This window comes from Myripristis murdjan, chromosome 2, assembly GCF_902150065.1.
Source record: "Myripristis murdjan chromosome 2, fMyrMur1.1, whole genome shotgun sequence".
Lineage (NCBI taxonomy): Eukaryota > Metazoa > Chordata > Actinopteri > Holocentriformes > Holocentridae > Myripristis > Myripristis murdjan.
The window spans coordinates 555,886-573,360 of record NC_043981.1 but is presented as its reverse complement, the minus strand read 5'-3'; the positions used below and the strand labels follow the sequence as shown (position 1 = coordinate 573,360).

The 17,475-nt window shown below is 43.3% G+C and overlaps 1 protein-coding gene across 3 annotated transcripts in view; it reads right to left on the bottom strand.

Moving 5' to 3' along the window:
- The window catches only part of harbi1 (harbinger transposase derived 1), a 62,521-nt gene that overhangs the window by 39,082 nt on the left and 5,964 nt on the right, over window positions 1-17,475 (bottom strand). For all 3 annotated transcript variants that reach the window (XM_030070741.1, XM_030070724.1, XM_030070733.1), the window contains exons 5-7: window positions 10,640-10,847; window positions 6,641-6,816; window positions 5,957-6,192 (exon numbers count right to left, since the gene is read on the bottom strand). In XM_030070741.1, coding sequence (XP_029926601.1) covers window positions 5,992-6,192; window positions 6,641-6,816; window positions 10,640-10,847 — 585 coding nt within the window. In that variant the 3' untranslated portion in view covers window positions 5,957-5,991. The remainder of the gene's footprint in view (window positions 1-5,956; window positions 6,193-6,640; window positions 6,817-10,639; window positions 10,848-17,475) is intronic.

Here is a 17,475-nt window from a genome sequence, read left to right as displayed (position 1 = left end):
GTAGTGTGCGCCATGTCATTTTCCCCATAGATGTAATATATGTATATTATGTCTATAGTTTTCCCCGCTTGCAGTAACCATTGCAACAAAGACGCCCCAGAATTCCTTGCGAATCGAGCATGCGCAGTCGTGACTGAATATTCGAGTTTAGGGCATTTTCCAACTAAGGTGGCATGGCACAATATTCCGGTTGGAACAGGCATATGCCAGGGGTCTTAATCGGAATTCTCTCCAACCGGAATATGGCCTTAATCGGGTTCGGTGCCTGTTTACATGACACGTGCGCAACCGGAATATTGCGAATACCGTATTTCACCAATTAATCGCCCGGCCGCAAATAGCCGCCTGGTTCTTTTAAACGCCTGGGGTCTGCACCCATTTTGCGTATTAAACGCCCACCCGAATAACCGGGATGATTATTTGCATTATATTGAGGTAACCCAAAATAAGGCTATTCACCTTATTTTTGCAGAAGTAAACAGTTATCCGCACAATAACTGTGTGACACTTCCGTTTTCTGTTAAAATAAGAGAGCGAGCTAATGTTAGAAAAAAATGATGTCCGTAATCTTAAATCTACCGACTGTAAATATGTTGGACAGTAACTGTTATCACAATAATGGCCTGGTGCAGGTCTGTGCAAAAATAAATAAAGGCCTGCAGCGAATAGCCGCCTAGTTCTTTTAAACGCCTGGGGTCCAAGTTGATTTTGTGTATTAAACGCCCGGGCGATTAATTGGGGAAATACGGTATTCCGGTTAAAACAGGAATATGGTGTGCATGTAAATGTACTCAGTGACTGGGGAGCAACAGGTTAACACAAAATGTAGCAAAATGTTGGCGGCCGATGCAACACCATCGCGTCCCAAAACTACCAAAGTCTGGGGGTATTTCACCCTAAATCCTGCAAAGATGAGGACTGGCTGCAAGATTTGTAAAGCGGACCTTGCATTTCACAGAAGCACGTTGGTCACGCATGAATATTTGAAAAGAAGGCATGTCAGACTTGTGAACGATGCAGACTTATCCAGGTAAAATAATTAGCTTTTGGAATTGTATTGGCTTTTAACCTCTTCCACCCAGGACTTGTCTCCCGGATGTTCAATTGGCTTTGTTATACCGAAGAAAACATATTTAAAAATGCGGTTAAAAATGCTGTTAATTTTGCTCATGTAAAAATAAAACTCTGTGCAACTAGAGACATTACCATAATGCATGTTAACTCTAAGCCTTTTTCCAATTAAGAATCAGACAATTAATTGAATTAATTTACTGAACAAATACCTTTAGATATTAATTTTAAATGGACAAAAACTGATTTATTTTTTAGTCTTTTGTATTAGTAGTTGCTAAATCAAGCAGCAGTTTAATAAAAGACATATTTTTAAATTAAGTCTTACACACTCAGTGGCCACTTTATTAGGTCCCCCTGTAATGGCTTCGTATGTAACGTTAGCTGGTGAGCGCGGTGTTTAAATAGTGATTGAGCGAGCAGGACAGCAATGGTGCAGTGTTTTGTACCAGATTGTAATCACCATTTTACTGTCCACAGCTGTTCTGCTTTACATTGGCTTCCAACGTCTCAATGCTTAAAAGAACAGTGGATCGGCGTTATATGGTGAGTAGGGATGTATATCTTTAGGATTTTCATGGTATCAATATCGCTTATCGGTGCCAGTACTTATCGATACCCTTATCGATACTCTTATATTTAATTTGGTGTAAAAAAATAAAGATGTGAAAAGAATTTTTAAAAACCATGTTTTTAATGATATTAAATATCAAAAACACAGTTCAAGGAGCCAGGGGTAACACCAACACAATCATGATTCATGAAAACACTGGCAGGCTACAGCAGCAAGCAACACAAAGAATAACAGCTTATTTGACTTAGGCTATTTTCCACCTCACCATCCAAATCTAAAATAGGGTCTCTGCAGTAGGGTTAATACTGAATACAATATTAACTTAAATATTTAAACAATATAAATACAAGTAACATATGGTACTAATAAACTCGTGCCATCGGTGTGCAACCGTGGGGGAGCGGTGGTTACAGTCGGGCTGCATGGCCCACTTGGGAATGTCTCACAGCCCGCTATTGGTCCGCGGACCGGTGGTTGTGGACCGCTGATGTAGATTATCAAACACGGTGCATTGTTCGGCTTTGAAATAAACTGCATGTGTGCCAGATGTTTCATTAAATTCGACGTGTTACCTACCTTGCATAACATTGCTTTAAGGCATCTGCTGCATGGTGCAGAGTCTGCACCTCCTTAGACGTGAAATGTAGCCAAACCTTGGAGCATTTTGCCTTCGGAATCTTTATTGATCCTCTCACTATCAGTTCTGATCAACAAGTGTGCGGAGTAGCGGCACTGACGTCATGTTCAACAAACGCAAGTTGACGCCGGAACACCAGCGGCCGGCACCGAAATGAGGCACCAAAATTTTTGTTCTTAATCAGTCTCGTTACTACCGTATACATCGGAACCGGTGCCTATTGGCACCGCGTTTCAGTACCCAACCCTAATGGTGAGAGACTTCAATTCTTGAGGACAGTCTTTAGCGAACTAATAATGTTAAGGCCGAAATTATGGTTCTGCGGACACTAGATGCAACGTGCACACAGTTGCTACGCAGATGGTGTGTGCTTTGTATGGTTCTGCTTAGTACACTAAGCAATTCTCCGCCAAAATGCTAGGGGGCGCGGCTTTTTTTCTGCAGACTTACGTAGACTGTCTGACGTATGGTCGCTGCTCTTCCTGTTGTTGTGCCAGCAGCACGATTTCTAAAAGGAGCAGCAGTTGTTATTGGAATTCGACTCGTTGGTTAATTTCGAGTTGATCCAGCATGATCCAAACTTTAGCTAACGCCCTTTAGCTAACGTTAATGCTATTATTATCTTAACCAATGTTACCAGTGTTGACTAATGTTAATGTTACTGACGTAACTCACAAGCCGACGAAGACACTCGTGGGTACAGTAAACGTTTCCAAGGTAAGAGCTAGCTCCACCAGTCAGAGCTGTGGTTAGGATTGTGGGTAGTGTAGTACTTTACCGTGACACTGAATAAAACTCATTTTTCCAAAAACAGGGTTGATTTTATACAGACTTGTAGCTTCTACAGGAGCAGAAATCATTGTTTTATAATCTCATAGCTCGTGGTCAGTCTGCCTTTAATGATTACGACATTATGGCTAATCATAATCCTAGTTACAGAGTATCATTGGGATATCGCTTCTGGAAGCTCACTGCCCAGGTCCTTTGAGGCCACACCCCTTGCACGCACTGTGCATTTTTCAATCACATACACAGATACTTTCTAGAGTCCTGCGCACTATAGCAGGACTATTGAAACCATACTGCTGCATTTGAGCCCACGGACTATATCCGTGTATGTTAAGTTTTGATGATATTACTGGGGTAAATATATTTGATCTATCGTATTAAAGTTTAACTAGCAAAAAAATCAAAAATAATATCAAAAATAAATCAAAATGTGTACACACACACAAATACACACACTCATATATATATATATACATATGTATGCATATATGTATGTATGTATGTACGTGAGAATATATGTGTGTGTGTGTGTGTACATTTTTGAGGGGTCTCAGGGAATGTGTTTACTTCATTCAGCAGTCATGCTTTTTGAATTCAGGTTTGTGATCAGTCAGTCATGTTCATGAAAAAATCGATTAAACTTCTGCTGACAAATAAAAGTCAAAAATATTTGTGTAAATTAACCCCAGTTTCCAGTTAATTTCCATAAATTCCCATATATTCCATTAATTTCCATCGAAAGTTTCCAACTTCGAATATTTCCAAAATTCCCCAGTGTAAACTCCCATGGAAAATTTCTGGAAAGTTTCTGAAATTTTCCGCCCCTTTGCAGCCCTACTCCTAACCTTGTTTAGAGACCCGTGGAGGTCTCTTGAAGGACTATACCAGTGATTTAGCATGTTTAGTGTAGCATCTACAAAATATATGTACTTCACTGCTGATCTTTCCCTTTGGTATCATTTTTGCTACCCTTTATCAAGCCATTGGTTTCCATTCATTCCACTCCAATATGTGTAAAAACAAAAAATCAAGGGATTTTGATTATACACTCCTGATCAAAATCTTAAGACCAGTTGAGAAATTGCAAGAATTTACATTTTGCACTGTTGGATCTTAAGAAGGTTTTAAGTAGAGCTTCAAAATGCAAAAAGAAGAAATGGGAGTGAGACAAAAAAAAAAATAAAAAAAATTGAGTAAGCAATTTATTGCAAACAACCATTAAACTGAAATAGGCTGTTCATCAGCTGATCAAAAGTTTAAGACCACTGCCTTTAAAAATGTAGATTCAGTGTCATTTTCTGTCAGGTATCCACACTGTCATGACCTCCTGATGGCAAAGGCAAAAAAGCTTTCTTGGTAATCACCTCAAAAATTCGTTTCAGCATGCTTGATGCCAGTGTTTCCAGGAGGCTAGTGGGAATGTTGCTCCAAGTGGTGAAGATGGCTTCATGGAGGGCATCCACTGTCTGGAACTGGTGTCCATTTCTGTATATTTCCCTTGCCATCCAATCCCAAATGTTCTCAATTGGATTTAGATCAGGGGAACATGCAGGATGGTTCAAAAGAGTGATGTTATTTCTCTGGAAGAAGTCCTTTGTCAGGCGGGCATTGTGAACTGCAGCGTTGTCCTGTTGAAAAACCCAGTCATCACCACACAGACGATGGCCTTCAGTCATGAGGGATGCCCCCTGCAACATCTCCACACAGCCAGCTGCCGCTTGACGCCTCTGCACAACCTGAAGCTCCATTGCTCCATTGAAGCAAAAAGCCCCCCAGATCATGATGCCGTCCGCTCCACTGTGCTGTGTAGAAAACATCTCAGGTGGGATCTCCTTGTCATGCCAGTAACGTTGGAAGCCATCAGGACTGTCAAGGTTAAATTTTTTTTCTCATCAGAGAATACAACTTTTTTCCACCTTTCAGTGTCCCATGTTTGGTGCTCTCGTGCAAACTCCAAACGGGCAATTTTGTGCCGTTGAAGGAGATGAGGCCTTTGAAGACGTTTTTTGTTCTTAAAACCCTTCTCTCGCAGATGCCGTCTGATGGTTATCGGACTGCAGTTGGCACCAGTGACAAGCTTAATTTGGGCCGAGGACCGTCCCGTGTCTTGACGGACAGCCAATTGGATCCTCTGGCTCAGGGCCGATGAAATTTTTTTGGGTCTACCACTTGACTTTTTTGTTCCATAACCCTCAGGATCTTTAAGGAAGTTAAAAATGACTGTCTTAATGCGTCCAACCTCAGCAGCAATGGCACGCCTTGAGGGCCTTGCTGTTGGGCCTTGCTTATGCAGCTCAACAATCCGACCGCGTTCAAAGAGAGAAAGCTTTTTTGCCTTTGCCATCAGGAGGTCATGACAGTGTGGATACCTGACAGAAAATTACACTGAATCCACATTTTTGCCAAGATTTGGGCTTTTCAAGGCAGTGGTCTTAAACTTTTGATCAGCTGATGAACAGCCTATTTCAGTTTAATGGTTGTTTGCAATAAATTGCTTACTCAATTTTTTTTTTCTTTTTGTCTCACTCCCATTTCTTCTTTTTGCATTTTGAAGCTCTACTTAGAACCTTCTTAAGATGATTCTTAAGGTGATTCTTAAGAACAGTGCAAAATGTAAATTCTTGCAATTTCTCAACTGGTCTTAAGATTTTGATCAGGAGTGTATGTTGTGAAATCTTTAGTACTCCTGCATGATTTACGTAAGTCAAAAGAATGGTAACTAGCTTTTATTTTTATGTTTGAGAGTAGGAATAAAAATGAATGATTTTTTACTGTTATCTTTCACTGAACTTAAGGCCTGTAATAACTTTCAGTTATTATAGGCCTTGGTCTTGGAGCTGACTTGGATTTGACAAAACTGGTGCTGACTACAGCTATGATCATACCTATACAAACTGGCATTTGGAGTCCACTCAGCACTTCAACTGAAATGTGTCAGTATGAGTTGTTTTCGTCTTTCCTCTGCCTCAGTATCTCGGTCTTCAGGTCTTTGTTCCAGGCTCTCAGGTTGTTCCAGAGGATCTGTCCGCTCAAGAGTCCAGGCATCTAACCCAGACTGCAGGGAGGCGTTATGGAGAACGCAGCAGGCCAGGAGGATGGATGAACTTTTCTCTGGGGAATACTGCATAGTGGGGAAAAAAGGAAAGGTGATAAGAGTGGCTTTGTTAAAGACATCCCTGATCAGTAGGAAGGGCAATCTCGTTTCTGGAGAATAAGAAATTAGGGTATCTACTGTGGTCTTGATGCATAAATCAAGACTTAAGTCTTTTCCACGACTTTCCATCTACATCAGAGTGCATCTATGATCTAAAAACGTTCCTATTTCCTTTTACGTTAATGCTGTTTTTGAGTCTGGTTTCTGCTCCAGTTAGCATGAAAACCATCGAATGCAATGAATGTGTGCAACAAACTGTAAAATACATTGTCATATTCGTATAAGTGACCCATTAGTAAATTCCCCAGAATTTATCAAGTTTTGTGACATTCCCTATCTAGAATACTCCATATTATAGAAATTCAGCAGTGAGAATCCTTAAGAGAAAATACAGTAAAATAGAACATAATAGTACCTGTAGATATCCTTTGGAGCCATCTAAACATCTGAATCTGGTCTGGATTGCTCTGAAGGTCCTATCCACTATCTCATGCGTAGCAGCATGGGCAAGGTTATATCGAAACTCTGCAGGGGATTCTGGGTAACAGACTGGGGTCATCAACCACTTCTTGAGAGGGTAGCGCCGGTCACCTAGGAGACAAACATCCTTTAATGTGAGCCAGCCAATATTTACCAATGTAGAGTGGAACAGATTTAAGTGGCTTGGCTGATTATGTAAAACGGTTGAATTTTCGATAGATAGATACACTATATCAGCAAAAGTATTGGGCCACCTACACATTACATCTACAGGAGCTTTTATGACATCCCATTCTAAATCCATAGCCATTAATATGGAGTTGGTCCCCCCTTTGTATCTTTAACGGCTTCCACTCTTCTGGGAAGGCTTTCTACAAGATTTTTGAGTGTGTCTGGGATTTTTTGGGATAGAGTCCTAATCAAGCCAGAAACACACTGACTAAAGAGATCACGGTAGCCAAGAGGAGCTACATAGAAAAGCTGAAAAAAATTTCAGCCAACAGCCCTGCGTCAGTGTGGAGAGCCCTGCAGGACACCAGTACACCAACCATCAGTACCCCCTGCCACCCTCTCACCCCTCCCCACCGACCCCCCACCTGCACTCAGGATCTGGAATGCAGAAGTGTATTAGCTCTTCTGGAGACAAAAGATCAGGAAGGGACCAGGCCCTGAAGGTGTGTCACCCTCTTGTCTTAAAGTCTGTGCTGACCAGCTGGCCCTCATCTTCACGCGGATCTTGAACATATCACTAGACCTGTGTGTAGTTCCCTCCTGCTTCAAATGCTCCACAATCATCTCGGTCCCCATGAAACCTGCCATCACAGGACTGAATGACTACAGGCTGTCACCCTGACGTCTGTGGGGGGGTGGTCCATTACCGGAGCGCCGCCCGGTAATGCCCCCCGACCGGAGGGGAGCTTAGCAGAGCGGTGAAGAGCCTGTAGTGGAGCGCAGACCGGGGGCTTTAACGTCAATGTTTCGACGGGTCAACCTTTTCGGTAATGCTCTACTACACAACACTGTATGCCAAGACTACCAGACACAGGAACAGTTTCTACCCACAGGCCATCACTTTGATAAACACTTAATCAGACTCACAGTATCAGGAACAATCCCTGTGCAATAACCTGTAACATCCACTATACATACTTATTTTATTCTAATTATATTGGTAGCATCACAGTTTATTAACATATCATCATTGTCAATACATTTTTAGAACTCTGTACTATATACTGATTTTTTTTTTTAACTCCATATCCACCCCATGCATACTGTATATCCATATCTAATATTTATTCCAGCATCTTTGCACTCGGCTCCATTGCACTATTGTCTTCTACTTCATTTTTTCCATTAGTTGGTAGTTTTTTTTGGTTAGTTTGTTTCCTTTTTATTCTCTGTACATAACACTAATACGTTTTTTTCAGAGCTCTGTGCAGGCCAGTCAAGTTATTCCACACAAAACTCAGCCAACCTTGCCTTATGGACCTTGCTTTGTGCACTGGGGCATAGTCATGCCTGAACAGAAATGGGGCTATAGCATTATCCCTCCTCCAGTAAACTTTACAGTTGGCAGAGTGCAGTCAGGCAGGTAATGTTCTCCCAGCATTTGTCAAACCCAGACTTATCCATAAGACTGCTAGACAGAGAAGTGTGATTTGTCGCGCTTGGTTACCCCACCCAGTAACTTTAAGTGGTCTGCCACTTCGTGGCTGAGTTGCTATTAGGGCTGGGCGATATGGCCTCAAATCAATATCACGATATAACAGTATGCCTCCCTGGACCTATTTATTGCAATGGAAGGAAAGTTTTTTTCCGTTCGCCACTAGATGGGGCAATGGCAGCTTAATTTCTTGCTCCACGGCCAGTTTTATTGACAGTATGCCTCCTACTTGCTATAACTGCTGTATTTACAGAAGTCAGACATGCAAACTCCTCATAGTAAAAAAGGTGACAGTGTCGCGGGAGTCCGGGGGGTGGGGGGTGGGGTACCCCTTTCTCCTATAACGGGAGTTGCTAGTTAAATGGCTAAAAGAGCTAAATGGCTAACGTTAGTTAGCAAGACAAGCAGACCATGCTGGAATTAACATTAGAACTAGCTAATGTTAGCTGGATAATTAGTTCTCTATCTTGCTAATGGAAATTCCAGCATCATATGGCCTGCTTGTCTTGCTAACTAACGTTAGCCATTTTGCTCGAAGCATAACGTTATGCAAGGTCTAATTTAACTTAAGGCGGTTCCTTCAAGCTAACGTTAAAACTTTCCATCGGACTCAGAAGCCAGGTGTCTCTTCCAAACTGCGCGATTCACGTGAATGACCCGATTGACCCAAAAAAAAAAAAAAAAAAAAAAAAACGCCGATTGTAGCCGAAAGGCGACAAGTTTGCATGCCTGAGAAGTGCAACTCTAACTCTGTGCTGTCTGAGAATAACTCAAGAAAATACATATTAAATACTTTTAGTTAAATTTATTGAACAACTGACTACCTCAGCTACAGCCGCAGCCGCTTCTACATTTGAACCGTCCTCCATTTCCTCAGTGTCTCTTTCCCTTCTTGTTGCAGACTGGAGCGATTGCACCTGACTGCAGTCCGCAGATCGGGGTTGGGCTAAATGTGGGTGGAGCTAAACGTTTGCCTCCGTGCGGTGACTACAGTTAGCAGGTCACGGCACCATCTGGTTAGGGTTAAGGTTAGGGTTAGGTAAAGGGTTAAGGTTAGGGTTAGGTGAAGGGTTAAGGTTAGGGTTAGCGTTAGCAACCTCTTCCGGTCGCTTGCTATTGAGCAAGTGGGAGGAGTCAAACGTTTAGCTCCACCCACGTTGAGCCACTCCTTGATCTGCGGACTGCAGTCAGGGCTTACTCGACTGGAGGGGGTGAAGTCACATGACTACACACGCTGTACACGTAGTACAGCGTCTTAAAGGGACATGAACATGCCTACTTACACACAGCCAAAAAAGACAAAAACGACTTTTATTTTGTTTTTTAAAATACCGAACTTACCGACATGAGCAAAGTGACGTCGGTTATCGTCATAAATTTCGGTATCGGTAAATTTTTGGTATATCGCCCAGCCCTAGTTGCTATGATTCTTATATGCTTCTGATTTGCAATAATACAGTGGATGGTGGAATATCTAGGAGGGAAGAAATTTCACAAACTGACCTGTTGCAATGGTGGCGACCTATTACCTTACTATACTACAGTACCAGGCTCAAATTCAGTGCACTCTTTAACAACCCATGCTTTCACAAATGTTTGTAAAGGTAGACTGCATGGCTTGGACATCCTACACCTCTGGCAATTAGACTGAATGAAATACCTGAATTCAATGGGTAAGAGGTACAGTATGTCTCAATACCTTTGTCTATACAGTGTAAATATAGCAGCAGCTTCCAAATTTTGTAAAGTGCAGAGCGTAAAAAAGTGTAATAATGGACATTATACAACAGAGGTTTCTGTTCAAACAATCTTCTTGGTCGAAAACCATGTTATTTACTATAACATCATAGGAGCCACATCATTTTATCTGTATTATTCCACTACAACAGCTATCAAACCAACTGCTTTTTATCTATCACTAACAGGTGATGCTGCTCCTGTTAAGCTAGAGCCACTGACAACAGCTAAGTCAGACAACATTCTCTGTGTCGCTAACAATGGATATGTTTCCAAAGCTTTTGGTTTGGATTATGAGTCTGAAGAAGAAAAGGAAAACGAGACAAACATTACTATTCATAAGATTATTGATAAAAATCTTAGCAGTCACTCACTGCCTACCTGAGTAGTGAGCGTGCACCATGTAACCTCTTGCTTTTCATGCACAAGTAGCTTCTAGTGTTCAATAGCTTAATTTCATGTTGTATGAAGAACAAGGATCACAAGTCCCAGAGGTGTCAGGGGGGAAACAATTTATTATTTATGTCTCACCCAGTAGCCAGCCATCATCAGTGTCCTTTATTAGTTTGTAGACTGCAGATCTTTCCAGGACTTCAGTGTCTTTGAGTCCGCCAGGCCAGTGTGTTTCGGCACTGAGTAACAGCCCTCTGGCATCACAAACCAGCTGACAGCCAACAGAATGAAAGCCCCTCTTGTTCACATATGAGGAGTCTTCACTGTTTGGAGCTTTAATAGCGACCTGGACATATACACACACACACACACACACACACACATATATATATATATATACAGTACAGGCCAAAAGTTTGGACACACCTTCTCATTCAATGTGTTTTCTTTATTTTCATGACTATTTACATTGTAGATTCTCACTGAAGGAATCAAAACTATGAATGAACACGTGGAGTTATGTACTTAACAAAAAAAGGTGAAATAACTGAAAACACGTTTTATATTCTAGTTTCTTCAAAATAGCCACCCTTTGCTCTGATTACTGCTTTGCACACTCTTGGCATTCTCTCGATGAGCTTCAAGAGGTAGTCACCTGAAATGGTTTTCCAACAGTCTTGAAGGAGTTCCCAGAGGTGTTTAGCACTTGTTGGCCCCTTTGCCTTCACTCTGCGGTCCAGCTCACCCCAAACCATCTGGATTGGGTTCAGGTCCGGTGACTGTGGAGGCCAGGTCATCTGCCGCAGCACTCCATCACTCTCCTTCTTGGTCAAATAGCCCTTACACAGCCTGGAGGTGTGTTTGGGCTCATTGTCCTGTTGAAAAATAAATGATCGTCCAACTAAATGCAAACCGGATGGCATGGCATGTTGCTGCAGGATGCTGTGGTAGCCATGCTGGTCCAGTGTGCCTTCAATTTTGAATAAATCCCCAACAGTGTCACCAGCAAAACACCCCCCCACCATCACACCTCCTCCTCCATGCTTCACAGAGGGAACCAGGCATGTGGAATCCATCCGCTCACCTTTTCTGCGTCTCACAAAGACACGGCGGTTGGAACCAAAGATCTCAAATTTGAACTCATCAGACTAAAGCACAGATTTCCACTGGTCTAATGTCCATTCCTTGTGTTTCTTGGCCCAAACAAATCTCTTCTGCGTTGTTAGGCGATTATCAACGAACATTTTAATATCGCCGAGAGGCTGAGACGAGGGAATTTACCTGCATGACTCGCTGGCAGGCCGTCAATAAAACGATGATCCGATGCTTTATTTTGTACGTTTATTGTTAAAACTGCAAACCCACATAACATTTAAAAATAATTGGCAATGCGGTCAGCAAAAATGTGAGCCTCCCCCGCTCACCCACTCTCTCCAGCTCGTGAATTCAAAAAAGCCCGCTCTCCCAACCAGCTGATTTCACTACTGAGGTGAGTAGGTGACGCCCACACCACGTGACCTGTGCTCCCCATTCATAAAGTGACCATCAACCATAACTTGGCACCAACATTCCGGCCCCTAATTATTACAGTCATTACACAGTAATAATTACCAACCCATTATTAAGGAAAGAATACATCACATGTAAGAAAAACACAATTACAACTGTCTGTTTTCCCCTTTTTTTCACAATTTTGTTCCCTGAGAAGAAGTTCACTAAGAAGTCCATAGCTCATTGCAGGTCTTGAATCTCTTCTTGAATAAAGCCCCCCTCCCAAAAAAGCCAAGTAAATCCAAAACACCAGAATAATCAATAGTCAAGGCACAAGTCAGATGAATTCAATGTCAAGTAAAAGTCAAGTTAATCCACAAGTCTAGGGAAAGGTCAATTTGACCCATAGTCATGGAAAGCAGTGAAGCCCTCATGGCTCCATCGACTCCTGCAGAAGGCAGATTTTTGTCACAGGCCTGCAGAGAGAGGTGGTTCGGGTCTTGATCCATACTTGTCTCACAAGCCCATTTCGGTCTGGAACAGTCTCTGTGATCCTCCCAATGATCCAAGAATTCCGAGGAGCCGAATCATCCATTATGAGCACGATGTCCCCAGGGATGAAGTTTCGCTTGATCTTTGTCCATTTCTGTCTGACTTTAAGAAGCAGCAGATGATTGGGTGTTAACGCTTCCAAGTCATTTGGGTCTGTTGATTCCTTAGTGATGGGTCTACTGTTAAGAATTGACTCCACCTCACAGAGCACTGTATGAAGTCCCTCCTCATCCAAGTTTTGTGTTCTCAGAGTGGAATTGAGAATCTTTCTAATTGAACGGATTAACCTCTCCCATACTCCGCCATGATGTGATCCAGTAGGAGGGTTAAACGTCCACTTGATCCCCTTAAGTGAGAGCACGTCATTGATTTGCTCCAGGTTCCATCCATCAATGGCACGTTTCAGTTCACGCTCTGCACCGATGAAGTTTGTGCCATTGTCGGAGTGTAGCTCTTTGACCTGGCCTCTTCTCGCGACAAAGCGCCTTAAGGCGTTGATGAACGAATCAGTGTCCAAAGATGAGGCAACTTCAATGTGTACAGCTCTTATTGACAAACATGTGAAGATTACTCCGTATCGTTTAACAACACTTCTGCCACGCTTGATGTCAAAGGGGCCAAAGTAATCTACGCCAACATAGGTGAATGGAGGTTCTCCAGCTGAAACTCTATCACCCGGCAAGTCCGCCATTTGCTGTTGACCAGCAGATCCATGTAGCCGACGACAAATAACACATTGGATATGATCTTTCTTATGGCAACGCCTGCAGCAGGAATCCAATAATGCTGGCGCAGCCTTGACAACATATGGTTCCTACCACCGTGGCCAACCTCCTGATGTATCTGCCGTAGGATGAGGTCTGAGATATGGAGGTCTTTAGCTACTATGGCTGGATGTTTGGCCTCCTCGGGCATAGCAGCCTTACTAAGCCGTCCTCCGACTCTCAACACCCCATCTTCCAATATGGGATTCAGCTTGTACAGGTGACTGCTTCCTCTCACACTCTTTCCCTTCTGGAGACAGGAGAACTCTTCAGAGAACCTCTTTCTCTGGCAGAACTTAACTATCTCCAGTTTGGCATCTCTGATCTCTCCCAATGAGAGACAGTCATGACAAGGTTTTCCTGCGTCTTTATGTTGAGGTTCGTCCGATACCGACTGAACAGGATGTTCAGTAACCTCTCTCCTCTTTCTGTTGTTCCAGAGAACAGTTCTGAGCCTAAGAATCCATGCCATCACTCGTGTCAGACGTCGCCATGATGAGCTGTGGTTGATCAAACTCGTCACAGCATCATCCCTTTGTTCCATTGAGACAGTGGCAGCTGAAACCTTGATCTCTGGATCTCCAGGTGTCAGTTCTCCCAAGTTGTCAGGATTAACAGGCCAGGTCTCCTCTGGTCACATGAGAAATGGAGGACCAGCTATCCATGTCTCATTCTTCAGGAACAACTCTGCCTTCATGCCTCTGGAGGCCAGGTCTGCGAGATTGTGAGCAGTACCTACGTACCTCCATTGTGAGGCATCAGACATCTTAAGAATCTCTGCGACTCTGTTTGCTACAAAGATGCGAAATCTTGATGTTTCATTCTTGATATATTTCAACACAGAGGTACTGTCAGACCAGAACACAGAGGCTTGCAGCTGCAGTCCTAGCTCCTTCCTCCATACCCTGTCCATGCGAGCTGCCACAACCGCCGCAGTTAACTCCATACGTAGGATTGTCACAGGCTTTAAGGGTGTCACCCTGGACTTTCCCATTATGAAGGCAACATGGGTCTGGGAACAGTTATTGCGCAGCAGCAAATAAGTGACAGTACCGTATCCCTCTTCGCTTGCATCAGCAAAGTGGTGCAGCTGGGCGCTGGTTGCTTCTCCAAAGTCAGGTGGTTTTAAACATTGTCTGACGCTGAGGCCCTCCAACAGATGTAACTCTTTGAGCCAGCTGACCCACTCCTGTGCAACAGATGTTGGTATGACGTCATCCCATCCTAGCCCTTTCCGGCATAGGTTTTGAATGATCCTTTTGGCTGTGAAAACCACAGGGGCCAATATCCCCAGAGGGTCATAGAAAGAGCTGACGGTAGAGAGTATTCCTCTTCTTGTCAGTGGTCGGTCCTGGAAGGTTACACTGAACCTAAAGGTGTCGGACTGGACACACCAACGAACTCCCAGTGCTCTCTCAACCGGAAGGATGTCGTGGTCCAGATCCAGGTCTTTAACCTCCTTTGCTCTTTCTTCCTCCGGTATTGCCGCCAGCACACGGCGACTGTTACTTAGCCATTTTGTTAGATGGAAGCCCCCCTTGGCACAGATAGTCACCAAGTCCTGGTAGAGGGATATGGCTTCCTCTTCTGTGGCTGTAGAAGCAAGACAGTCGTCGACATAAAAGCTGTGCAAGATGGTCTCAAGCACTTGCTGGTTGAAGAACTGTTCGGCGCACTTCCGGAGAGCGAAGTTAGAGCAGCTTGGGGATGATGTCGCGCCAAACAAATGGACGACCATCCTGTGTTCCACCATAGGTTGACTGAAGTCCCCATTGGGCCACCAGAAAAATCGGAGCAAGTCAGCATCTGCCTCTGGCACCCGAACTTGATGGAACATGGCCTCAATGTCAGACATCAGCACAATGGGCTCCTTTCTAAACCTGGCCATCAGTTATATGCTGGCAGCTTCTGACTAGCTGTTTAGGCTGCCCCCTAGTGTATTGCTCCAAGTAGTGCAGACAGTCAGCAGCATTGTCAGTCCTGTCTTCTATTGTCTGTTGAAATGATTGCATAAAGGCATGGTATTGCAAAGGGTCACCATCAAATAGTGGAATGTCCTTTTTAGGTAGTGAAGCAAGGCATTGCTGACGTACCAGCATTGAAGTTATTTCATTTTGTTTTTGCATTATGGTCAACATGTTGCTCTGTTCACTATTACTGTTACTGAAGAAAGGTTGGGCATCTCTATGAAGAGAGGATGGATAATCCGTAGCCCTTGGGCCTGTATTCTGTCTCTGTACAAATGCTGAGGGCTCCGACTACGACATGTTTGTTTGAGGTTCCTATTACTGAGATCCAGGCTTTGACATCCTCAATGAATCCATTTGTATGTTTATTGAATTTTGAGAACCATTCATTTTGTCTTTCCTGTTCATCGGGTGGGATAAAAGGCATTAGAGAGTCCTGTAGCGCATTGGCAGTTTCTGATAATTGCATCAACATGTGGAGTTGCTCTTTAACCAGTGAAACATTTTTCTCATCCTTCATGAGCTCCTTAACAGACGAGAGCAGAGCCTTCGTTTCATTCATTTTCCATTTGCGCTCCTTTTGAATTGACTCGATTTTATTTATTAGGGCTTTTTCAGTGAGAATAGTTTTCCTTTTCTCCTTTTCCATTTTTCCAACATTTGAACCAGCATTTGTTCCACTCATTTTGAATGCACAAGCAAATAATCACAACATGAGAATCCAATGTAAAGCCAGCCACATCAACATATAGCCACAGCGATCACATAGAGCAGCGCATATCAAGTCCAGCCATCAAGTTCAAAGGCACACACAATTGCGTAATAGACCCGGCGGTCCAGACAACATCCACAGCGTATTCAACACAATGAGTTTTCCAAACGGCAGCAACCACCTGAAACTGTTGCTGAATTACAGTTTACAACTTGTAAAACAGACCACCACAGGGAATCAACGGAACAAAGCAGGTTACATACCGCTGGTCGGTTGCTGCGCCTTTTCAAGCGGCTCCGTCCTTTGTGTGTGTGTGTGTGTGATCATTCCATTAATGATTCCATTCCATGAATCGCTTGCCCTGCATCCAACGTGTGGCTTTGTCGGGTCCTCTGGCTCCAATCTGTCTCCGATTATGTCAAATTTTTGCTGACAAATGTTAGGCGATAATCAACTAACATTTTAATATCGCCGAGAGGCTGAGACGAGGGAATTTACCTGCATGACTCGCTGGCGGGCCGTCAATAAAACGATGATCCGATGCTTTATTTTGTACGTTTATTGTTAAAACTGCAAACCCACATAACATTTAAAAATAATTGGCAATGCGGTCAGCAAAAATGTGAGCCTCCCCCGCTCACCCACTCTCTCCAGCTCGTGAATTCAAAAAAGCCCGCTCTCCCAACCAGCTGATTTCACTACTGAGGTGAGTAGGTGACGCCCACACCACGTGACCTGTGCTCCCCATTCATAAAGTGACCATCAACCATAACTTGGCACCAACATGCGTGTTGCCTCTCCTTAGCAGTGGTTTCCTAGCAGCTATTTGACCATGAAGGCCTGATTCGCGCAGTCTCCTCTTAACAGTTGTTCTAGAGATGGGTCTGCTGCTAGAACTCTGTGTGGCATTTATCTGGTCTCTGATCTGAGCTGCTGTTAACTTGCGATTTCTGAGGCTGGTGACTCGGATGAACTTGTCCTCAGAAGCAGAGGTGACTCTTGGTCTTCCTTTCCTGGGTCGGTCCTCATGTGTGCCAGTTTCGTTGTAGCGCTTGATGGTTTTTGCGACTCCACTTGGGGACACATTTAAAGTTTTTGCAATTTTCCGGACTGACTGACCTTCATTTCTTAAAGTAATGATGGCCACTGGTTTTTCTTTAGTTAGCTGATTGGTTCTTGCCATAATATGAATTTTAACAGTTGTCCAATAGGGCTGTCGGCTGTGTAGTAACCTGACTTCTGCACAACACAACTGATGGTCCCAACCCCATTGATAAAGCAAGAAATTACACTAATTAACCCTGATAAGACACACCTGTGAAGTGAAAACCATTTCAGGTGACTACCTCTTGAAGCTCATCGAGAGAATGCCAAGAGTGTGCAAAGCAGTAATCAGAGCAAAGGGTGGCTATTTTGAAGAAACTAGAATATAAAACATGTTTTCAGTTATTTTACCTTTTTTTGTTAAGTACATAACTCCACATGTGT